The sequence below is a fragment of the Oncorhynchus masou genome, chromosome 25 (assembly GCF_036934945.1).
Source record: "Oncorhynchus masou masou isolate Uvic2021 chromosome 25, UVic_Omas_1.1, whole genome shotgun sequence".
Taxonomy (NCBI): Eukaryota; Metazoa; Chordata; class Actinopteri; order Salmoniformes; family Salmonidae; genus Oncorhynchus; species Oncorhynchus masou.
Window position 1 is genome coordinate 29133783 of NC_088236.1, and position 26168 is coordinate 29159950.

The window sequence follows — 26168 nt, forward strand, 5'->3', positions numbered from 1 at the left end:
TAAATGGCCTTTACAAGAACATTGCGTAATTCAATTATAATGCAATGCAATATGCAATAAAGTTAATCTGAATAGAAGCTGACAAAACCCTGGAAATGACCACGTTTCAGAAAGCATTATGACATCACATTTAAATATACATTTACAATCCACAGATTTCAGCTATAGTAGACAAGTTCATCACTGCTCCCTCAACCAATTGATTGTTTATAATAATTGTACACCACAGCTCCCCTCCCCCCACAGCACACTAGACCTGTTAAGTTTGTTACCCATCAGTACCTCTGTAACCCACTAGACCTGTTTTTAAAGTTTCTGTTCGACCTTCCTAGAACCCAAGAAACATTCTACAAACTTCCTTGTCAAAAGTATCAAATCTCCGTAGGGCTCGTACACCATCTTTGCTGAACTGAATACACAGTAAAGCCAATATGTCAGAATACTTCAAATAGAAATATCGATGAAGGAAAGGAAGCTATTTTTTACCATTTATAAGGATAATTTCTCTATGAAAGGAATGCTTCTTTTACAGTAGTGAGACACACAAGTACAGCAAGATACACACAACACCTGATGCCTCATATCCTTAATCTAAAGCACTTCAGCTTTGTGTCCTGCAGTAGAGACCACATGGTCCACATCTCGGTGGGATTCAGTTTGTGCACCAGCATGATCTCCCTGTAAATGCAGGGGTTGAAATGTGACACCACCTGATGGAACCCAAAGGTTCTGAAGCCAGAGTGGTGTGTCAGCGTCACATTAATCTTCTGCAGGCACATGCCCACAAAGACATCATCAATGGGGAAGAGGTCAGTGCTGGACACTGCCACTCCCAGGCTCAGCACAGTCTGACGTGACATCAGGTAGCCCCCACCGCCAGCGTATGGAGGATATGGCTTGTTGGGGTACATCTCCTCTGGTATGAAGTACTTCCATTGGTTGTGCCGGATTGGATAGGCTCTTGAAATTATGTCACCAGTGAAGAGTTGCTCAGAGGGCTTGTGGCCTTTAACATATTCAACCAGATTGCTTGTGTGAACAAAAACGTCATCGTCCCCTTTGAACACAAAGTGGGCCCACTGGCACTCCAAGGTGAACCAGTTCAGGAAGTGGACCTCCTTCAGGGTCAGGTTGAAAAAACTGTCCTCAAAATCCCATTGCAGGATGTCCCCAAACTGCCTGCTCTCCCACTCCAGTAGCTGCTGCAGCAGGAATCCCTGTATTCTGTCTAACGACTTACCTACTAAGAACAACAGTTTCACCCTTTTACCCTGAACATATCCCCTCTTCCCCCAAGTGCTCCGGAGCGCAATCCTGCGATCCACCTGGATGGCTGTGGACTTAATGGCCAGCAGGAGAAAAAGGTCATTCTCACAGGGTGTTGGAGACAGCAGGCGGGGGAATGTCCTGCAGTGTTTATACATGAGGAAGTTACGGTGGGGAGGTGGAACAGAGGACGGAATATTCTGCATGCTGTCATTGAGGGAGCACTTGAAAACATCCACAGTAGGCTGTGACAGCGGTGGTGTGGTGGAGGCAGAGGTGTTCCAATGCCAACCTGTGTGGTTCTTACGCCACACTCTGAGCTCTCCCCTATATGGTAGTGAGACATTGACGTCCATCGTCATAAAGATGACACCCATCAATGACACCAACGCAGTCCCAATGACAATGGTCCATCTACTGAGGCGTAGGTTTCTGAAGAGGATCCTCATGGTTCTGAAAAGAATTGCAAGCACAATACATTTTAGCAACAAGGAGACAGTATTGGCACTGGTAGCCTATGGGCAATTCCACTGTAACAGAGTGACACTAAGACTAAAAGAAATTCACTTTAAAATGTAAGTCAAACAAATGATTGCAAAGTTAAGCAAACCATACAACTCTATGCACAAGGACTACTTATAACAATTTCCACTGAGAACTTTACAAAAACACATTTTCTTGAAGAACAGTGCAGATGCAAAGATTGGTATTACTGCGGAATTACAGCGGTCATTCAGTATGTACTGTATCTACTGGTATATGTAGTAGGCCTACAATAGACTACAAGCGGCAAACTTATATTGTCTCATACCAAAAGTATGCAGGTCACACATAATTGTGTCTCTGCGGTAGCTTGGTCCCAGATACAGTATGTTTGTGCTCTCATGTCAGCTGTTTGCCATGACAAGGAGTGGCATGATGACACAAACAGACTGATGCCCAGTCTACTTATGGGCCTTTCTCCACCACAGAATAATAAACCATGTTTGTGGAATATGTAATGCTGCATCCATAATCAAGTGGAAAGGTGGTAATAACCAGTTGTGATGTTGGATGCTAATTGTCCACAAGCTGTGTAAACTACAATTATAAACTACAATTACAGCTATTATGCTTGTAAACAAATCATAGTGTTCAAAAGCCATATTCTTAAATATTTTTTTATAAATAATGTTTTGTTTTTTAATTTAACTGCCAAAAATGTTATCAAGGTAATTTCCTTAGTGAGTGATGTCAGAGGTCAAAGTGTGAGAGAGGTTAGATGATAGAAGAATTTCCCACTTGGTTATGAACGTAACATTAGAACTAGGCTATGCTTAACAAGTGGCTGTCTAGACATGTAAATTAGAGGCTCTATTCAATCCGCATCACAGAAGTTCAGCTTTACATCGTATTTTAAATTTAAAGGCAATGTTCCCGTTTTAGCTGAGACTGCATTTGTTAAGAGCTGCATATGTCAGCCCTATTCTATCCTGTTGCAACACAATCTCACACTCAATTCATGCAAATATCTACTAAAAGTATTTCAGCAGATTTTGTGCGGCTTAGCACCATTATACAAGTATTAAGCAAAAACAAGCATAGAAAACAGCATTGGCATTAATAAAACCTGGTTGATGAACAATATTGGGTTGTTAACAGATTTGTTTTATGTGGGACACATACAAAGAACATTTACCAAAATGCATTGCTCTAATAACTTTAAAAAGATTGCTTGGAAGTTTTCCCACCCAAAAGCTATTTTCCTATAAATGAAGTCACACAAAAGTGTGTCTTTTCCTACGAAAAAAAAAATAAAAAAAAAATTAAGTCGCACAAAAAATGTGTGTATTTTCACACAAAAATGCACGAAATCTGCTGAATTACCTTTTGTACATATTTGCACAAATTGAATGTGAGATTGTGTTGCTTATTTCGTAAGGCAATAACAGGGTGCTTGAATGAAGCCAAACATGCAATTCCCACCAGTGGAGGCTGCAGAGGGGAGGACTGCTCATAATAATAGCTGGAATGGAGTAAATGGAATGGTATTTGAAACCATTCCAGCTATTCTATTCCAGCCATTAGCACAAGCCCGTCCTCCCAATTAAGGTGCCACCAACCTCCTGTGATTCCCATAGGCCTATAAAAAAGAAACAGGGTCCAAAACTCACTTGATTTAGTTACAATTTAAGTTTAGTTTAATTCTGATTTTGTTTTAAGAGCAAGATGGTTTGTGTGTTTTATGAACAGAAACTGAAAAACCTCAATAATGTTCCAGCACTCAGGTGTAGCCTAAAGAACCTTATGACAATAGTTGATAATAGTTTAGGCTACACCACTAAACTATTTGTCAATTATATAGTAGTTACACTAGTTATTTTATACTAGACTGTATTTACTTATTATAAAACAAGGAAATACAATATAATGCGTGATTGATTAACTAATTAATTGATAATTTATTCTATCAAGCCCAAGATATTTGGTTTGTTTTCATTTTTTATGCGCTTATTCAAACATTTTTATTCTTAGCCATTAAAAAAAGAGTTTCAATACAACACTAATTCACTTACTTGATATTGAAAACAAAGACGAAGATACCATCAAAATAGTTGAAGCCTACTTAGGAAGTGAGTTTCGGGGAGAACTGAAGTGCTGTTCGACATTTACCACCATACAATCCTTAGCGGGAAGGATGCACAATCAATGTTTGAGCACCTGTTGCTGAAATACTCCGTTTATAATTTGCTTGATCCAGTTATAATTCTTTACAAATACTATCATATTCGCGTTTTTAAGAAGTTATGCTATTCGTCTAGAGAATCGTTGCGAATTGCCTCGACTATGGTTACTAAATTCAAGTTACCTCGCTGTCCTGAAGAGAAGTTGCATTACATGTATTGTCACCAATCGTTCCTATAACCTTGAAGGGCGTGCCTTGCGCGTTGTCATTTGGATATTCTTCATTCCTTGTAACTTTTGTAGACTATGTCCAGTTCCTGCTATTAGACCCATGAACTTTTGAAAATTGAATTTCCCAATATTTTGATATAGCTACTAGGAACATGAGGGACAAAAAGGGTGCATTGTATTATCATAAACTTGACCAATTTGAGTTCGTAATTGGTTTTAATCCCCAAATTTGTCATGACAACTTTTTGTTTTTCTTCATACAAATAGATAGGCTGATGGCTCATTATGGGTGAGCCAGGTGATGAGCTTCTGAGGCTGAATGCCATTTATCCAGATGCACAGTGAACTCCACAGTCATTGACTCGAACTGGTTTGGACTGGGAGCAGAGTTGTCGTCCATGCGGAAATCTGCCTGGCTTTCCTTCCATCCTTTTCCCTTACCTATAAGTATGAAGGGAAATATTTAATCTTATGAACAACTTATTTGCTACCATTTTACATGGAATTGTACATTTTTTCCCGTACACTGTGTCCCTTGCACAAATATATTCTTCTCTAGAAACTAGCAAGGCTAAGGGATTCTATTTTTCATCCAGGTAAAACTGGCCTAAGAACAGATCAACGCCTACACAGTTGCTATGTATTTTTGCTCACTTTTAGAGGGTGGTGCAACATTCTTCTGCCCCCCTGCACTGTCAGCACTTGACTTAGTTTTCTTGTCCTCCTTCTTCTTGTCATGTTTGGCTTTCTTACTTGGGTCCTGCAGACAATTACAAAGCATGTCAGACATGTACAGTGCATTCGGAAAGTATTCAGACCTTCTTGACTTTTCCACATTTTGTTACGCTACATCCTTATTCTAAAATGGATTTAAGAGTTTTTTTTCTTCATCAATCAACACAAAATACCCCGTAATGACAAAGTAAAAACAGGTGTTTAGAAATGTTTGCAAATGTATAACATTTTTACTGAAATATGACATTTATATAAGTATTCAGAACCTTTACTCAGTACTTTGTTGAAGCACCTTTGGCAGCAATTACAACTTTGAGTCTTCTTGGGTATGATGCTACAAGCTTGGCACCTATATTTGGGGAGTTTTTCCCATTCTTCTTTGCAAATCCTCTCAAGTTCTGTCAGGTTGAATGGGGAGCATTGCTGCACAGCTATTTTCAGGTCTCTCCAGAGATGTTCAATCGGGTTCAAGACCGGGCTCTGGCTAGGCCACTCAAGGACATTGAGATTTGTCCAGAAGCCACTCCTGCGTTGTCTTGGCAGTGTGCTTAGGGTACAACCCTGTTGAAAGGTGAACCTGCGCTCTGGAGCAGATTTTCATCAAGGATCTCTCTGTACATTGCTCCATTCATCTTTCCCTCAATCCTGACTAGTCTCCCGGTCCCTGCCACTGAAAAACATCCCCACAGCATGATGCTACCACCACGCTTCACCGTAGGAATGGTTTTAACCAGGTGATGAGTGGTGCCTGGTTTCCTCCAGACGGGACGCTTGGCATTTAGGCCAAAGAGTTCAATCTTGGCTTCATCAGACCAGAGAATCGTGTTTATCATGGTCTAAGAGTCCTTTGGCCGCCTTTTGGCAAAGTCCAAGCTGGCTATCGTGTACCTTTTACTGAGGAATGGCTTCGGTCTGTCCATTCTACCATCAAGGCCTGATTGGTGGAGTGCTGCAGAGATGGTTGTCCTTCTGGAAGGTTCTCCCATCTCCACAGAGGAACTCTTGAGTTCTGTCAGAGTGAGCATCAGTTCTTGGTCACCTCCTTGACCAAGGCCCCTCTCCCCCGATTGCTCAGTTTGGCCGGGCGGCCAGCTCTAGGGAGAGTCTTGTTGGTTCCAAACCTCTTCCATTTAAGAATGATGTAGGCCACTGTGATCTTGGTGACCTTCAATGCTGCAGACATTTTTTGGTACCCTTCCCCAGATCTGTGCCTCGACACAATCCTGTCTCAGAACTCTACGGACAATTCCTTCGACCTCATGGTTTGGTTTTTGCTCTGACATGCACTGTCAACTGTGGGTTGACTGTGCATGTCAACCCACAGTTGCGACGAAACTGTGCTCAGTTTGGTCGGAAGGCCAGCTCTAGGCAGAGTCTGCGTAGTTCCATATTTTTTCAATTTCCTAATGATGGAGACCACTGTGTTCTTGGAAACTTTCAACACTCTAGAAATGGTTTTATACCCTTCTCCAGATATAAGACCACAAGCCTATCTCGGCGCTCTTTGGACAGTTCCTTTTACCTCATGGCTTGGTTTTTGCTCTAACATGCACTGTCAACTGTGGGACCTTATATAGACAGATGTGTGCCTTTCCAAATCATGTCCAATCAATTGAATTTACCACAGGTGGACTCCAAGTTGTAGAAACATCTCAAGAATGATCAATGGAAACAGGATGCACCTGAGCTCAAGTTCGTGTCTCATAACAAAGCGTCTGAATACCTATGTAAATAAGGTATTTCTGTTCTTTATACATTTGCACAACTTTCTAAAAACCTGTTTTTGCTTTGTCATTCTGGGGTATTGAGTGTAGGGAAAAAAATATATTTGATCCATTTTAGAATATGGCTGTAACGTAACAAAATGTGGAAACGGTGAAGGGGTCTGAATACTTTCCGAATGCACTGTATAGGCCTATCTCTATTGACTAGAAGAGATTCATGACTCTTTATTTGCCTTGACCACAATTGTTTATTTCTGTCAAGATCTGTTATAGATCATTTACAAATGACAATGGGCAATTTCATGGTTCATTCCATGGTTATGTTTCTTTTTAACACAGACTCAGATTTTTCACTTTAAAATGTATACCAAATCAAAACCATTGATTTCAAAGTTTAACAAACCATAGAATTATGTGTACAAGGTTTACTTTTAATAATTTCCACAGAAAATTTAACAAAAATACATTTACAGGAAGAACTCTGCAGATACAATGTTTGGTAACAGAATAAAACTGAAGGAGATTTTACCATAATTCTGTTACCATACTTTGCATCTGCACAGTTTTTCCAGTAGACCTACATGTTTCATTTATTTACTGTGTAAATTGTTCAAAGTAGTCTTTGTTCTATGTTTTGAAAAATAAGTCTCAGCATAATTCCAGTACTGTGGAATTTCCCCAATACTTTAATATAGATAATGTAGAGCAAAGGGCCTCTGTGGTCAAATTTGGCACTTATTTTCACTTTGATAGTTGTACTTTGCTTGCAGAGAAACAGGAGAGTCACAAGCTACAGAGTACCTTGTCTCGGGGTGGCATGGCCCTGGTGCTTTGTTCTGTGAGCAGCACCCCAAGGTTGCACAGGGCATCAACTCTCTGATCACCAGACACCAGGTCCTGTAGTGGCACATGGATCGAGCCCAGGGTTCTTCTGATGGGAGTGTCCTGGACCAGGTCCATTATTGAGTCTTTCTTCTTCTTCTTGTCTTTTGATTTTTGGTTGGAACAAGTGTTGCTTGGTGATCGCGCACACTGTCCAACAGACAAAATAATACTTAGTCGTATCTGTTACCATAAATGCGTTCATAAAAGGTTTCCATTAGACATATCATGTGTTGGATTACTACATACTGTAAAAAGGCAGAGAAATATTGTCTGATGACTGAAATGGTAGATTACGTTGTCACAAATATAGATATTTGTAACAACGGATATAGCCCATTACAGATATAGCCCGTGGTTCACTCTAGACCTGACTGGCCTTGACCAGCACAAAAACATCCTGTGGTGTACGCCATTAGCATCAAATAGCCCCCGCGATATTCAACTTTTCAGGGAAGTTAGGAACCAATATACACAGGCAGTTAGGAAAGCAAAGGCTAGCCTCATCCCCATACAGTTATTTATTTCTTTGCTCCTTTGCACCCCAGTATCTCTACTTGCACATTCATCTTCTGCACATCTATCACTCCAGTGTTTAATTGCTAAATTGTAATTATTTTGCCACCATGGCCTATTTATTGCCTTACCTCCCTTATCTTACCTCATTTGCACACACTGTTTATAGACATTTTTTCCTCTATTGTGTTATTGACTGTATGTTTGTTTATTCCATGTGTAACTCTGTGTTGTTGTTTGTGTTTCACTGCTTTGCTTTATCTTGGCCAGGTCGCAGTTGTAAATGAGAACTTATTCTTAACTAGCCTACCTGGTTAAATAAAGATGAAATAAATATAAATAAAAAACATTTTAAAAAATGGACTTACTGGACGTGATCTCGTCAGATTAATGGTTATGCTTTTTTAATAGTGTATCTGAAAGATGTTTTCACACTACCTTGGCTTGTAAGTGATTGTAACCATTTCAAAAATGTGATGTACAGTAACTCGACCAGTTTGAGTGTCCCTCTCCCATTGTGTTAACCACAAACACGCAACAGCTACATAAAGTATATGAGGAAGCAATAACCTTCTACATGACTATGCTGAAAAACAGGTTATGGCATGTGATACAGTGTCATAACAAAGAAACGTTTATCAGCTGTTAAGTGATATTATAAACCTCTCTGACAAAATGACATGGTTGAGAACGTTTCCATCCCCAGACAATAAGGACTGTTAAATTGTGTAATCGTTTACCCAGAAGTAAAATTCTGGCGAAAGTTTGTGACTTCCATGAGAGATTACAAATTGTGTAACATCACCTCTTTCCCCCCTTTCTTTTCTGTTGTAGATTTGGTTATTGGCTGTTCTCCTGAAGGGGCAGGCCATGAGAGGACCTAAAAAAAGCCAAATAATAGTCAGATAACAATAACTCAATCCTCACAAGACATCCATGCATCAACCTGAACATAAATCTATGCATCTAGAGGACTCGGTATGTGGGTGTGGGAGTATGTGAACTGTCTTTGTTTGCATGGGGCGGAGTGTCTATTTTGTTCTGTACCTTCTCCTCCTCCACAGTCAACCAGAGCCCACGAAGGACAAAGGACTTGAAGGACCCCAGGTCACCAACACTATGCACACTTGTGTGGTCATAGTCCATGGACTCTGCCCATGCCAGCTTATGTGTGCTGTTCATTATCACTGCAAAATGGGGGCAGTGAGAGAGAGAGAGATAAATAGTTGTTACTAACTAAAGACAGAGTGATTTTCTAGATGATAGAGGATGAGATCAGTAAAAGCTCAAGTCAGGCGATGGAGGTTTCAAGAATCACCTAGTGGAATCAAATGAAAAGGCATCCTATGCACGGCCCTGCGTCCCTCAAATATTAATCTAGGGATAGTGTGAGATTTTGGTAATAATTTTCTACTTACCCAGAGTCAGATGAACTCATGGATAGTAGTTTTGTGTCTGTGCGTACAGTTTAAAGGTAGTTGAGCAAGCCATGCTAACTAGCATTATCGCAATGACTGGAAGTCTATCTTCACATCACAGGGCTTTCTGTAAAGCTTATTAAATTGTAGGAAATACAACTCCTCTGAAGGTAAGAAAACAAGATTCAGTTAAAATTTCTGGACAATATCCCTTTAATTAATGTTCCTTCGCCCTTAACAACTCTGCATAATGTTCTCTGATACTTGGCAAAAGTAATCATGATCACACTACCTTAATTTATTGAAGAGAACCTGCAATATAGGAAGCCTTCTGCTCAGGAAGCCTTCTGTGTGGTGGTTAAAGTACTCATACCCTTTGACATATTTATTGTGTTACAGTCTGAACATATCTGAACATATATTTAATCCATTTTATTTTTCTTTCACCCATTTACACACACTCAATACCCCATAATGACACAGTGAAAACATGTTTAGAATTTTTTGCATATTTATTGAAAATGAAATACAGAAATATCTCATATATACATACCCCTGAGTCAATACTTTGTAGAAGCACCTTTGGCAATTACAGTTTGGAGTAATCTTGGGTATGTATCAGCTTTGCACATCTGGATTTTGAGATTTGATTTTTTCAAGCTCTGTGACGTTAGATAGGGCGCAACAATCGTCAAGTCTTCTCACAGATGTACAATGGGATTCACGTCTGGGTTTTGGCTGGGCCACTCAAGGACTTTCACATTCTTATTCTGTAGCAATTACAGCATTGCTTTGGCTGTATGCTTGGGCTCATTGTCCTGTTGGAACATAAATCTTTGCCCCAGTCTAAATGTGTTTACACTATGAAGCAGGTTCTCATCAAGACTTTGCCTGTATTTGGCTCCATTCGTTGTTTCTTCTATCCTTACCAGTCCCTGTCGCTGAAAAGCATCCCCATAGCATGATACTGCCACCACCATGCTTCACTGTAAGGATGGTATTCGTCAGGTGATGAGCTGTGCCTGGTTTTCTCCAGACATAGCGCTTTGCATTCAGGCCAAAAGGTTCAATTTTTGTCTCATCAGACCACAGAATCGTTTGCCTTAAGATCTGAGAGTCTTTCACATGCCTTTTAGCAAAATCCAGGCGTGCGGTCATGTGCCTTTTAGCAAAATCCAGGCGTGCGGTCATGTGCCTTTTAGCAAAATCCAGGCGTGCGGTCATGTGCCTTTTTCCAAACTCCAGGCGTGCGGTCATGTGCCTTTTTCCAAAATCCAGGCGTGCGGTCATGTGCCTTTTCTCAGGAGAGGCTTCCATCTAGCCACTCTCCCATAAAGCCCAGATTGGTGAAGTGCTGTAGAGACATTTCCTTCTGGCAGGTTCTCCTATCTCGGCCAAGGAACTCTGTAGTTCTGTCAGAATGGTCATTGGGTTCTTGGTCACCTCCCTTACCAAGGTCCTTCTTGCCCATTTGCTCAGTTTGGTCGGAAGGCCAGCTCTAGGCAGAGTCTGGGTAGTTCCATATTTTTTTCAATTTCCTAATGATGGAGACCACTGTGTTCTTGAAACTTTCAACACTCTAGAAATGGTTTTATACCCTTCTCCAGATATAAGACCACAAGTCTATCTCGGTGCTCTTTGGACAGTTCCTTGGACTTCATGGTATAGTTTCTGCTCTGACATGCACTGTCAACTGTGGGACCTTATATAGACAGGTGTGTTTCTTTATAAATCATGTCCAAATAATTGAATTGGCTGCAGGTGGACTCTAATCAAGTTGAAGTGACATCTCGAGGATGATCAAAGGCTATTGGATGCACCCGATTTGCACCCGAGCTCAATTTGGAGTGTCATAGCAAAAGGGTTTGAATATTTATGTAAATTAATTATTTCTGTATTTCATTTTCAACAAATTTGCAAAGATTTCTAAAAATATTTTTCACTTTGTCATTATGGGTTGCTGTGTGTAGATGGGTGAGAAAAAAAATCTGTTTAATTAATTTTGAATTCAGGCTGTAAAATGTGGAATAAGTCAAGGAGTATGAATACTTCACTGAAAGTTGTTTACCATCAATGGAACAATGGTTAGATTCCAAACTCTCCATTGTCCTGGCTGTGGTGTCTGGCATTGGAGTGTTGGTTGTTTCCTCCTCACAGTTCTCTTTTGGTGTCTGATAGATGCCAACGATGCCCCCATCCATCTTCTCCACCATGGGTGTCATTGGATCAGATGTGGATGCAGTGTCACTGCCAGCCTGCTGTGACCAATCAATAACTAGATTGTAATATGACAATCAATTAAGTTGAATGACTAAACAGAAAAATGGGATATCATGCCTTGTTGCCAGGGGGTGGTTGGCTGAGGAACTCATAGTTGACAAAGTAGCTGTAGCTGACCACAGGGAACTCAGGGGCACTCTCATCCACAGTCAGCAGTGGGTCCGGGACACCCCTGATCCTTCGCACTGTCACTGTTGCCATGGCCTGGTCCACTATCCGGTCTGTGGATGGAACATAACCATCTTACACTTCAAAAGCAGGCTGATACATTTCCCCAAGTGATTTTATTTGGCCCCCCAAGTTTCAATATTTTACTTGTTGGACATAAAAGACTGTAAAAACACCAGCAAATCAGCTCCACGGGATTTCATTTTGGTAAATCTGTTCCAAAGTATTCCCACACTGTCACGACTCCTACCGAAGGTGGCTCCTCTTCCTGTTCGGGCGGTGCTCGGCGGTAGTCATCACCGGTTTACCAGCTGCCACCGATCCCTTTTCCCTTTTCTGTTGGTTTTGTCTTATCAGATGCACCTGTTTCTTGTTTACATTTAGTTGGGCTATTTTAGCTGGTCGTCCCGCCTGCTCTTTGTGCGGGTTTATTTTCCCCCCACTGTGTTTGTGTGTGGTAGAGTGTTGGTAGCGTGTTTCATTTTGGGGTTTTCCTTCTGGACTTGTTCGGTCCTGGTTTGGGGTATCGTGTTTGTTGCGCCAGTGAGTTTTGGCTCGCACAATTTTCCCCGTGCCTAAATAAAGCACTACTCAATACTTTCTGCCTCCTGCGCCCGATTCCGCACTCACTACGCTTAAGTGCGTCACACACACGCAAAATACAGAGATACAGTTGAAGTCGGAAGTTTACATACACTTAGGTTGGAGTCATTAAATCTCGTTTTTCAACCACTCCACAAATTTCTTGTTAAACAAACTATAGTTTTGGCAATTCGGTTAGGACATCTACTGTGTGCATGACACAAGTAAGTGTTCCAACAGTTGTTTACAGACATATTATTTAACTTATTTAATCTCAGTGCCTCTTTGCTTGACATCATGGAAAATAAAAAATAAATCAGCCAAGACCTCCACAAGTAGACCGCCACAAGTCTGGTTCATCCTTGGGAGCAATTTCCAAATGCCTGAAGGTATCACGTTCATCTGTACAAACAATAGTACGCAAGTATAAACACCATGGGACCACAAAGCTGTCATTCCGCTCAGGAATGAGATGTGTTTTGTCTCCTAGAGATGAATGTACTTTGGTGCGAAACGTTTTAATCAATCCCAGAACAACAGCAAAGGACCTTGTGAAGATGCTGAAGGAAACAGGTCCAAAAGTATCTATATCCACAATAAAACGAGTCCTATATCGACATAATCTGAAAGGCCGCTCAGCAAGGAAGAAGCCACTGCTCCAAAACCGCCATAAAAAAAGTCAAGACTACAGTTTGCTACTGCACATGGGGACAAAGTTTGTACTTTTTGGGGAAATGTCCTCTGGTTTGATGAAACAAAAATAGAACTGTTTGGCCATAATGACCATTGTTATGTTTGGAGGAAAAAGGGTGAGGCTTGCAAGCCGAAGAACACCATCCCAAACGTGAAGCACGGGGGTGGAAGCGTCATGTTGTGGCGGTGCTTTGCTGCAGGAGGGACTGGTGCACTTCACAACATAGATGGCTACATGAGGAAAACTATGTGGATATATTGAAGCAACATTTCAAGACATCAGTCAGGAAGTTAAAGCTTGGACGCAAGTGGGTCTTCCAAATGGACAATGATCCCAAGCATACTTCCAATGTTGTGGCAACATGGCTTAAGGACAACAAAGTCAAGGTATTGGAGTGGCCATCACAAATCCCTGACCTCAATCCCATAGAATATTTGTGGTCAGAACTGAAAAAGCAAGCAAGGAGGCCTACAAACCTGACTCAGTTACACCAGCTCTGTCAGGAGGAATGGGCCAAAATTCATCCAACTTATTGTGGGAAGCTTGTGGAAGGCTACCCGAAACGTTTGACTCAAGTTAAGCAATTTAAAGTCAATGCTACCAAATACTAATTGAGTGTATGTAAACTTCTGACCCACTGGGAATGTGACGAAAGAAATAAAAGCTGAAATAAATCATTCTCTCTACTATTATTCTGACATTTCACATTCTTAAAATTAAGTGGTGATCCTAACTAACCTAAGACAGAGAATTTTTGCTAGGATTGAATGTCAGGAATTGGGAAAAACTGAGTTTAAATGTATTTGGCTAAGGTGTATATAAACTTCCGACTTCAACTGTACATACTGCCTTCAGAAAGTATTCACACCCCTTGACTTTTTCCACATTTTGTTGTGTTAACAGCTTGAATTTAAAATAGTGTAAATTTAAATAGTGTCACTTGCTTACACACAATACCCCATAATGTCAAAGTGGAATTATGTTTTTACACATTTTTACAAATGAATAAAAAATGTAAAGCTGAAATGTCTTGAATCAATAAGTATTCAACCCCTTTGTTATGGCAAGTCTAAATAAGTTTAAGGGTAAACATGTGATTAACAAGTCACATAATAAGTTGCATGGACTCACTATGTGTGCAATAATAGTGTCAAACATGATTTTTGATTGACTACTCCATACATACTGTAAGGTCCCTCAGTCAAGCAGTGAATATCAAACACAGATTCAACCACAAAAACAGGGAGGTTTTCCTATGCCTCGCAAAGAAGGGCATCTACTGGTAGATGGCTAAAACTTCAAGTTATTCATTACACTTTGGGTGGTGTATCAATACACCCAGTCACTACAAAGATACTGGCGTCCTTCCTAACTCAGTTGCCGAAGAGGAAGGAAACCACTCAGATTTCACTATGAGGCCAAATGGTGACTTTAAAACGGGTACAGACATTAACGGCTGTGATAGGAGAAAACTGAGGATGGATTAACAACCTTGTATTTACTCCACAATACTAACCTAAATGATAGAGTGAAAAGAAGGAAGCCTGTACAGAATTCAAATATTCCAAAACACAAGTTTTGCTCTAAGGCACAAAAGTAAAACTGCAAAATAAATTAACGTTATGTCCTAGGGCAATCCAACTGATCACTGAGTACCACTCTTCATATTTTCTAGCATAGTGGTGGCTGCATCATGTTATGGCTATGCTTGTCATCGGCAAGGACTAAGAAGTTTTTATTTTATTTAAAAAAAAAAACGGAATAGAGCTAAGCATAGGCAAAATCCTAGAGGACAGACACTGGGAGACAAATTCACCTTCCTGCAAGACAATAAACTAAAACACAAGGCCAAATAAACACTGGAGTTGCTTACCAAGATGATATTGAATGTTCCTGAGTGGCCTAGTTACAGTTTTGACTTAAATCGGCTTGAAACTCTATGGCAAGACTTGAAAATGGCTGTCAAGCAATGATCAATAACCAACTTGACAGAGCTTGAATATTTTTCTTTCAAATAATGTGTGAATATTGTACAATCCAGTTGTTCAAATCTCTTCGGGACTTACCCAAGAAGACTAACATGTCTTGATTCGGGGGTGTGAATACTAATGTAAATGAAACATTTCTTTATTTCATTTTCAAACATTTCTAAAACCCTGTTTTCACTTTATCATAATGTGTTATTGTGTGTAGACGGGTGAGAAAAAAATCTATTTAAACTCAGGCTGTAATCTCTTTTGAATTCAGGCTGTAACACAACAAAATGTCAAATAACTAAAGCGGTATGCATACTTTCTGAAGGCACTGTATGTGATCGGATGAATCTAGTTGATTTTTTGGCTAGGGTACTTGGCTCTCATTGATGATGAAATGCACAGGCCTAACAGAGTGATGAGAACACAAGCAACTGCTGGGAAATGCCTAAGATAAAGTGGAAGATAATAACCAGTTTAGTGAGTAGAATGCTCTTTCAAGAATCACTGTAAGGCAGGCTCCTTCAATATGAAAATACACTATGTGTCCACATCATTGAATAGGTGAATCCGATGTCCAATCAGATCAACCATAATTTACAACTCCCAGGTCGCAGTTGTAAATGAGAACTTGTTCTCAACAGGCATACCTGGTTAAATAAAGGTGAAAAAATAAAAATAAATAAATAACAATCTTGTTTGATTAGCACATTGTTAGGTCAGGTGGAGTTACTACTACACAACGCTCATCCCTCAACCGATCAGCGTAGACGTAGTAGTCACACTATATAATGTAAGACAATGGTGATAGTGTGGTGATTGATAGCTTAACCTCTCATCTTGGCCAGGCCTTCAAAGCGATGGTGATCATCCGGTGTAACCCGTGTGGCGTCCAGGTAGAGCAGCCTCGGGAGGCTGTCCAGGATGAAGCCTGGGTAGGAAGGGGTGAAGGTAAAGGGGTTGCCCTCCAGCACCAAGGTCCTCAGGCAAGGCAGGGTGACCAGGGCATCCACCAGGGCCCGCTGTCCTTGGAAGCCAGACCAGCTCAGGTCCAGAGATACCAGCTGTGGCCTGAAGAGGTAGACAGCATGCAAGGGCTGAGCTGACAGCTGGTAAGAGGAAGCTGTGGAACTGCCTCTGTATGTATGGGATCTGCCTTTTCATCACTTATAACAATGTTTGATTGACCAATCAAACAACTTGAACAGCCATGGTAAAAAAAAAAGTATGTTTCTCATATTGGGACTAGATGGTATAGCACCTAAATAAATATACATGATAGCTAGTTCATATTTTTTATGAAAATAGTATTTTAGTAACTATAATATGTTGTGGCCCTAATAGATGGGCGGCAGGTAGGTTTCGGGTACAGCGTTGGGCCAGTAACCAAAAGGTAAAAATCTGTCGTTCTGAGCAAGGCTGTTAACACACTGTTCCCTGGGCGCCTCTCCGATTCAGAGGGGTTTGGTTAAATGTGGAAGACACATTTCAGTTGAATTCATTCAGTTGTACAACTGACTAGGTACCCCCCTTTCCTAAGATCCTCTGTTTCACCCGCAAAGGTTACTTTTGTTAGACCTTTTATTTTATGATGTGCATAACTTTGTTACTTGAATTGAAAAGCACTATACAATGAAAGTTATTATTATACATATGACTGCTAAGGAATGTAATGTCACTACCTATTATTGCTAGAGTCTGTTGTCACCTGCTGGTGATTGTGAGCAAGTGCAGATGAGTATTGAACTTGTACTGCTTGTCACTTGCCCTGTGTGTGAGCAATTACCATAGAGTTCCAGTGAGGTACTGGATGTCTGCGGGGGAACCCAGCCTGTTGCAGCCCAGACCCAGATGCTGAAGGCAGGGTAGAGGCTGGCTGCTAAGACCTTTAAGGCTGGAAACCTGGTTGGCGTAGAGCTCCAAAACCTTTCAAACGAACGCATACAATGCATTTCATTGAAGGACTGTGCAGTGATATCAAAGACGATCACTATATGCATCACAGTGTTCATAAAACATCCCAATGATATTAAAAGTTACCCTACCAATGCCATGAATAAGAAAAAGTAATATGGCCTACTTGTTTGAATGTTTTTAGTGATACATCACACCAACATCTGTGAATTTTCTAATCAATTTGGCCAAACCCTAGATTTAGGTCCACACCGCAGTTGAACCCTAAACTTAACCCTAACCCACCCTAGCTTCATGTCCACACCCCGGCTCAACCCTAACTCTAACCCACCCTAGGTACATGTCCACAACCTGGCTCAACCCTAACCCTAACCCACCCTAGCTTCATCTCCACATCCCGGCTCAACCCTAACCCTAACCCACTCTAGCTTCATCTCCACATCCCGGCTCAACCCTAACCCTAACCCACCCTAGCTTCATCTCCACATCCCGGCTCAACCCTAACCCTAACCCACCCTAGCTTCATCTCCACACCCCGGCTCAACCCTAACACTAACCCACCCTAGCTTCATCTCCCTATCCTGGCTCAACCCTAACCCTAACCCACCCTAGCTTCATCTCCCTATCCTGGCTCAACCCTAACCCTAACCCTCCCTAGCTTCATCTCCACATCCTGGCTCAACCCTAACCCTAACCCTCCCTAGCTTCATCTCCACATCCTGGCTCAACCCTAACCCTAACCCACCCTAGCTTCATCTCCACATCCCGGCTCAACCCTAACCCTAACCCACCCTAGCTTCATCTCCCTATCCTGGCTCAACCCTAACCCTAACCCTCCCTAGCTTCATCTCCACATCCTGGCTCAACCCTAACCCTAACCCACCCTAGCTTCATCTCCACATCCTGGCTCAACCCTAACCCTAACCCACCCTAGCTTCATCTCCACATCCCGGCTCAACCCTAACTCCACAGAATCACTCCTCCTACTATAGTTCAGTGCAGACTAATGGCGCTCTGAGTGTCCCTGTGGTGGGATTCAATGAGACATGGGTTGATGTACCACAGCCCCTCCTCTCCCTGTGTTGTGTGACTCACTTGTAAAGTGCAGGGCAGGTACTCTGCTTGTAGTTCAGAAATTTTGTTGGCACTCAGCACTAACTCTCTTAGATTGGAGAACCTGAGCACGCCATCATCGACTATGGAGACCTGATGCACACAAAAAGACCCATTCACTGACAGCATGAATTCACATTCAAATAGATAGGAACATATGGGGGAGGGTGTTCCTCTATATAGATGGTCTTTTCCTGAAAATGCGAGACAACACTGCTGGGACTTAAATAATGCATTCATCCGACATTGGTTTTCGAATGCAATCAACCTTGTGCCTGTCCCGCTCAAAGTGATGGCACGTCTTACTATAATTGCCGATTACTGTGCAAAATAAAATGTTGGATGAATTGTTTATTTCAGCAGGACAGGTATATAAAGTCTGGTAATATAAATTGGAGCCAAAAGATTGCTCAACAAATGAATCAAGGCTTGTGAACATTGGCTATCAGACAGCTAAGATACTCACACCCTTGTCTACAATACGTAGGGTGTTGAAGTGGCTGAATATGAAGTTGTCATGGAGAAGTTCAGGTGTTCGCACGGACAGCTCTCTCAGGGTTCGGGCTTGAGGGCTCCATGACCCCTCATGTTGCCATGGGGACAATGGACTGGTCAAGTGCTCCATAAGGGCCTCCTCCTCCTCCTTGGCTGCACCTTCTCTCCCCTCGTCCTGCTCGCTGTAGCCCCAACTCTGTTCCTCAAAGATACTCCCTCTGGATTTGCTCTAAACACAACAGCACAGGAACATGCCGTTGAGGTAAAAAGCATTGCACTTCTGTTAATCAATGGTATTTTGGACCACCTCATTCATATCCACTAATTGTACATAAAAAGAGTAGGAAACCACTAAGAGGTGACCTTGCTCGATGGATGGCACCATCAAGAGCCAGAAATCTTGCTTGTTTGTAGGTGACCAAATACATATTTTCCACCATAATTTGCAAATAAATTCATTAAAAATCCTACAATGTGATTTTTTTTATTTTTTCCCCTCATTTTGTCTGTCATAGTTGAAGTGTACCTATGATGAAAATTACAGGCCTCTCTCATCTTTTTAAGTGGGAGAACTTGCACAATTGGTGGCTGACTAAATACTTTTTTCCCCCACTGTATATATAGCTCTGGCACCATCCATTCCATTACATTGAGACTTTGGGATCTTTGAGTGGAATCACACAAGTTTGTCTGCTCTCTTTTCTGATCTGATGTGTGGCCAAAAAAGCTTAATGTGGACTCACCCAACAGCCATGCCCACATGGAAAGTCCTTCAGACAGAGGCTACGAAGCTGCTCCTCCACAGCCAAAGAAAGTGTCCGAGAGCCCATTCTAAAGGATTAGGGTTGTAGATAAAGAAAAAAATAACAGACCCATTAAAGGGAAAGTCAATCCCATAAAATGGTGTGAGAGCCACAATATCAAACTAATTTACTTTTGAGTTTTTGGTAGAGTTTTTTCAAGGCCCTGTTGCTTGTTAACAATCGAGTGGCTGCATTTGGCTGTGGATCCTTCTGAAAGGTTGCCTGGCAACAGTTGACAGAACACATACCAGAGATCTACATTACACCACTTTCCTGTTGTGGGAAGGTACGGTGGCAAGAAACAGTATGTAAACCCTTTGGCATTACCTGGATTACTGCATAAATTGGTCATAAAATTTGATTTGATTTTCATGTAAGTCACAACAATAGATCACCACAGTCTGCTTAAACTAATAAACATACAAACAATTATACATGTTCATGTCTTTATTGACCACACTTTGTAAACATTCACAGTGCAGGGTGGAAAAAGTATGTGAACCCTTGGATTTAATAACTGGTTGATCACATTTTGGCAGCAATAACCTCAACCAAACATTTTCTGTAGTTGCGAATCAGACCTGCACAACGGTCAGAAAGAATTTTGGACCATTCCTCTTTACAAAACTGTTTCAGTTCAGCAATATTATTGGGATGTCTGGTGTGAACTGCTCGAGGTCATGCCACAGCATCTCAAATCGGGTTGAGGTCAGGACTCTGACTGGGCCACTCCAGGAAGCAACTTTTCTTCTGTTGAAGCAATTTTGTTGTTGATTTACTTCTGTGTTTTGGGTCGTTGTCCTGTTGCATCACCCAACTTCTGTTGAGCTTCAATTGGCGGACAGAGAGCCTTACATTCTCCCGCGAAAGATCTTGATAAACTTGGGAATTCATTTTTCCGTTGATGATAGCAAGCTGTCCAAGCCCTGAAGCAGCAAAGCAGCCCCAAACCATGATGCTCCCTCCACCATACTTTACAGTTGGGGTGAGGTTTTGATGTTGGAGTGCCGTGCCTTTTTTTCTCTGCACATAGTTTTGTGTGTTACTACGAAACAGCTAAACTTTAGTTTAATCTGCCCACAGAATATTTTGCCAGTAACCCTGTCGAACATCCAGGTGCTCTTTAGCGAACTTCAGACTTGCAGCAATGTTTTTTTTGGACAGCAGTGGCTTATTCAGTGGTGTCCTCCCATGAACACCATTCTTGTTTAGTGTTTTACGTATCGTAGACTCGTCAACAGAGATGTTAGCATGTTCCAGAGATTTCTGTAAATCTTTAGCTGACACTAGGATTCTCCTTATCTCATTGAGCATTCTGTGTTGTGCTCTTGCAGTCATCTGAAATTCACTTCTCGCCTGAGGGACAATATAGATAATTGTATGTGTGGGGTACAGAGATGGAGTAGTCATTTAAAAATCATGTTAAACATTATTGCACACAGAGTGAGTCCATGCAACTTATGTGACTTAAGCACATTTTGACTCCTGAATTTATTTAGGTTTGCCATAATAAGTTTTCAACCGTTTTGTTGACTCAATACATTTCAGCTTTTCACTTTCATTTAATTTAATTTCTAAAAACATTCCACTTTGACATTATGGGGTATTGTGTGTAGATCAGTCACAAAACATTTTAATTTGATTCATTTTAAATTCAGACTGTAACACAACAAAATGTGGAAAAAGTCTAGGGGTATGAATACTTCATGAAGGCACTGTATGTGTTCCGTGTTAATGTTCAGGTTAATCACCTTAACTTGTGACTAATGGGGAATTTAAACCGTGAAGGATTTTTTTAAACAAAATGTGCAAGATTACATCTCACATTACACTTTTTCTGTGAGCGGTTTTATTCTAAAATGCCTTCTATTTCTCATATTCTAGTGGACATGGATGCAATGCATTATTTGCAATGCATGCAAAGTTATTCCTATTCAACCATGCTTATTGGTTTGATCATCTGATTCATCAACATCACATTTGCAGTGATCATGGAGGAAACTAGTAACCTAGTGATACCTTCCACTTGCAAACCAAAGTCTGCTCGTAAACACTACGCTGCGGTAGGAAAAATGACTACAAGATTGCTTAGTAGATTATGGGATTGGAGTCAGAAACTAAAAAACTCAAAAGTTCCATGTAGGTACATTTCCATGTTTGAAATAGAAATTAGTCTCATTAATTCAAAAACTGTCAGACATCACGAGACAATCACTCATTAACACATCTTCAGAAACTTGTGCCATGCATCTCACTCGAGGTAAGACACTTAACACCACAGTAATATAGTTGCCGCAAACAAAATGTTTATTTTTCATATTTTTTATACAAAGAAAAAAAATAACTAATCTAAGAGAGTATTCATGGGCAATTCATAGACTTTACAAAATGTCTCTAAAATCCTGATTTGGTATGGTAGGATATGTGGAAGTGGATTCAGATTTTTTTAAATCATTAAAATGGACAAGCCAAGCAAAGAGCGACATCAAATGTTCACCCGTTTGTAGTAGTCAGTCAAATCTACTCCAAAAAGGAAATGCATTAGGATTTTCATAGTTATTTGATTTACCTCATTGTTGAACAGGTATCTTTCTATGTGAGTTTTGTTTAGGACTACCAATATCTTTCCTTGCAACATTGTTGATCGTCAGCACTGCCTCAAGACCAATGGGCCAAAATCACCTGAAAAAAGCTGCAAAATCCAAAACTCTGAACTGGCTTGCATCTCAAACACAACAACTGCTTAAAAAATATGTAAGTAGTGGACATCAAATGTTATTTGTCACATGTGCTTAATACAGCATGTGTAGGTAGACCTTACCATGAAATGCTTACTTACAAGCCCTTAACCAACAATGCAGTTCAAGAAATATGAACTATGGACATGGTTATTATATTGTGTAAAAGTGAAATAATGGAAAGAGCTTTGGCCTGTACATAATATTTGGTAAAATGATTAGACAAGAAAGAAAACATAAGCTCTGAAAAAGACTGTAAAATGGTGCTTAAATCCAAAATGTATCTTCTCATTAGGTTAACAGCAATTTCCAGGGAGAAGACCCACAACTGAATTTGACCATTACAGACATCATTCTGCCTGTGACGAGTGTCTCTGCCGTTAGATCCTCCTGTGCCATCAATGGATACCTTAGACAACTGAAACAAATGATTCAGCGAGATGATTTGACTGGAGACTCAGAGAGATTCATATCTCAGACTGAAGTCATCAGGAGCCAGTTCATAGCAGCCATGGATAATCAAAACTGTGTGAAACTAGATCTGGAGAAGCCAGGGGACAGTTCATACAAAAGGAAATTAATGGGTTACAAAATCCTTGATAATGTCTACAAGTGGCTGAAGGGATACTAGCAAAACACAACAAGCGTCCTTAGACTAGTCTTGTTCTTTGGAGGATAAATGATAAACTTGATATATTTATTTATTCATTTCAATCTATTTATTAATTAATATATGTATTACTTTTTCACTTGTTTACATAGCATATTTATTTATTTGTTCATGAACCTATAGTAAATGATGCTGTTCATTTGACCTCACTGCACTCCGTTCAAAAAGGTGCAGTTAAGTGCACAGGGGAGCAGCGGCTGCATACGGTTTTCCCGAAAGTTTTTTATTAAAACTCATTTCAAAACCCATAGTCCATTTGTTCACAAACCTTTTGACTGTCATGCTGCTCTTGCATGTTGTGTGCAAAATAAATACATTTTCTTTTATTCAAAGGAAAGGCCATATGTGTTCCCAATTTAATAATTTTGTATCTGAAGGATTGAATTACTTAAAGGAAAAACGCAATATAGATAGCCATAGGTTTTAACATTTAGAAAAATGAAATATGATCAACTTAAGCAAGAAACAGGTTGACTAGGGTAGGCCATCATTGTAAATAAGAATTTGTTCTTAACTGACTTGCCTAGTTAAATAAAAAGGTTTAAATAAAAAATGTAAATAGGCTAGAAGAAGTTCAAAAACGTATTAGCACAATGTGATCCAGATATGACTGTGAAGGCAAGGGTTGGTTTGGGGTTGTTTAGGGTTATGCAATAATGTTGAATAAGTAGTATGGCTTCATACTGTCCAGGACATTCTAGACGAAAAGGCATAGTTTGAATTCTGAACATACCAGTTCTACTGGTTGTGAAAACTGGAACCACATTAGTGAAATATTGCAAAATAGTCCTGTATATGCCAGAATAATTGCACAATAGTGTGTATACTCAAGTACCAGCAACAATGTGAATATCTCGTTCCATACCTTCCAGTCTATTTAATGGGAATGTATTAATTTATTAATACATACATTTATTTGCATTTCCTCAATTTGCATTCTGGGATGTGAATTAGGTTTATTCACAGTAGTCCTTCCATTGATATACTTCCTAGACTTGTGACATATGCCGTCGGGAATGTTCTTGGGGACCTTCAATGCTGCAGAATGATGGAGGCCACTGTGTTCTTGGGGACCTTCAATGCTGCAGACATTTTGTGGTACCCAGATCTGTGCCTCAACACAATCCTGCCTCGGAGCTCTATGGACAATTTATTGGTTTTTGCCCTGATATGCACTGTCAATTGTGGGACCTTATTTACAGTAGACAGGCGCCTTTCCAAATCATATCCAATTAATTGAATCTGCCACAGGTGGTCCTCAAATCAATTTGTAGAAATATCTCAAGGATGATCAATGGAAACAGGATGGACCGGAGCACAATTTTGAGTGTCATAGCAAAGGATCTGAACACTTATGTAAATAAAGGTATTTATGTTTGTTATTTTTAATAAATGTGCCAACATTTCTAAAACCCCTTTTTTTGCTTTGTCATTATGGGGTATTGTGTGTAGACTGCTGAGGAGTCTTTATGTTTAATCCATTTTAGAATAAGGCTGTAATGTAACAAAATGTGGAAAGAAATCAAGGGGTCTGAACTCTCTCCGAAGGTATATATTATAGGTGTATATATTCCATAAACAATCACTCAACCTTTGCACTTACGAAATGATTCACAATCACTGATATTTCCCCACGGGGTCATATTTACTAAATCTGTGTGTGAGATTTGAGTTTTCAGAAAACCTGTGCCAAGTATGTTATTCCTTCGACTACATTTTGAATTAGGACAGCCCCGATATCTGGTGAATAGTCAGGGAAGCCCCAACATCTGACACTCAAGTTGATCAAATTACACATCTCATTTACTCTCAATGGGAGTAGTGATTACTCACACAATAACAAAAAAATGACAATAAAGCAATTTCAATATATGCATTTTTGAAAGAAAGAGGAAAGAAAGCATATTGGATGATCTTTATCTCAACCTGCACATTTATAAGCAAAGGCCTTTGCCACTTTGACCAGATCTACACAACTATTTGACATGGGACTCTGTTGTGGTGAGAACTGAACCTTTATTTTTAACAATATGTTTTGCTTGAGAGGAATTTATATATTGGAGACACTCAGTAAAGATGTAATCTGCGGTCTCTTAGACAAAACATTGCACAATATTGTTTGATCTTATAGTGAAGATAACATGGGTGGTGTAAGTGACTATAGTAGAAATATTCATGGTCTTTTAAGGACCAATAGCATTTCGATGATAAACTTACAGGTCAGATATGGGTTGTGTTGGAGACTAACTTGAGTGCCCTCTTTCAGTGTTTTACCTGTTCCTGTGCCTTACATCACAAGTAGCAGCCTTCCAATGGACACAGATGGCAACATATATGATGTTGCGTCATGGACAAAAAGAGTTGGACTACTTGGCATGTTTAGGAGCCTTTTCCTGAGTGTTAAAAGGTTAAGGAAACTAAAACTCTATAAAGAAAAGCAAACAACATTAGCACTGATTAACTGTAAATCATTGCCTTCATCATAAATGCAATCAATGATGATTATATTGACACTAGAGCCTTTTAACAGTAGAAAATGACTTTAATTTCTCTTTCATATTCCACCAGAACCAGCCCGGGATTCTTCCCCCCCATACTGGGCCCAACCAGGTAGGCTGGATCCAGGAGCCGAAGATGAACGAGAAGATCACCGGAAAACATCTTTCTGCCTTTCTTTGTTATATGAGTGAAGCTGCCAAACTGAACATGGAAAAGAGGGTGATCAATGGACTCAATGAGGCCTGTCAACATATCAAAGACCTGAAATCCTGGATGTGCAACCACCAAGACTGCCAGGAAGTGTGCCAACTCCCTTTTGATGTGAACGACCACCACGAAACTCTTATGTTTGTGAAGAGGCTTCTCACCCTCTACACACAATGGTTGATTAAAGGAACATAGTAATACAATATGCCTACTTGAAGTCTAGCTTTATTAATAATTCATATTTATTTATGACATTTATTTATTCATCAGTGTACTGGTCAGTGTCTTATCAATTGAACACTTATTTGGTTCCGGGTCACATTGAAAATACTGTTTTTTGTCAAAGAATTGGCTGTATCATTGTGTTATCATTTGTGTCATACAAGAATGTTACCAATTGTTGGAAATGCCATGTATTGTACCTGATACACATTAAGTAACATGCAAAAAAATACTATGTTCCATTCATTAAAAATGTTTCCGGAAATTGTATCGTTTGACATTCTTCCTAGACTTGTGATGTGCCGTCGGGAACGTAAGAAAGTAGGATATTAAGGTTACCCAAAACACAGTACACAAGAAAAACACAAACCATG

General features: G+C 40.3%; 2 protein-coding genes across 2 annotated transcripts; both read right to left on the reverse strand.

Annotated features, from left to right (window-relative positions):
* Positions 1-578: 578 nt before the first annotated feature.
* On the reverse strand, positions 579-1715 carry LOC135513615 (N-acetyllactosaminide beta-1,3-N-acetylglucosaminyltransferase 4-like). Its single transcript, XM_064936493.1, has one exon. The coding sequence runs from the start codon at positions 1713-1715 to the stop codon at positions 579-581; it is 1137 nt and encodes a 378-aa protein (XP_064792565.1).
* LOC135514074 (leucine-rich repeat-containing protein 43-like) lies at positions 1633-19671 on the reverse strand. Its single transcript, XM_064937262.1, has 13 exons — positions 19399-19671; positions 18627-18884; positions 18143-18253; positions 16920-17059; positions 15966-16204; positions 11774-11937; positions 11505-11694; positions 9066-9205; positions 8824-8898; positions 7422-7652; positions 4816-4921; positions 4423-4602; positions 1633-1719 (listed from the first exon to the last, which is right to left on the reverse strand). Exons 1-12 carry the CDS (start codon positions 19483-19485, stop codon positions 4445-4447), a joined length of 1899 nt encoding a protein of 632 aa, XP_064793334.1. The 5' UTR covers positions 19486-19671; the 3' UTR covers positions 1633-1719; positions 4423-4444.
* Between the last annotated feature and the right edge of the window lie 6497 nt (positions 19672-26168).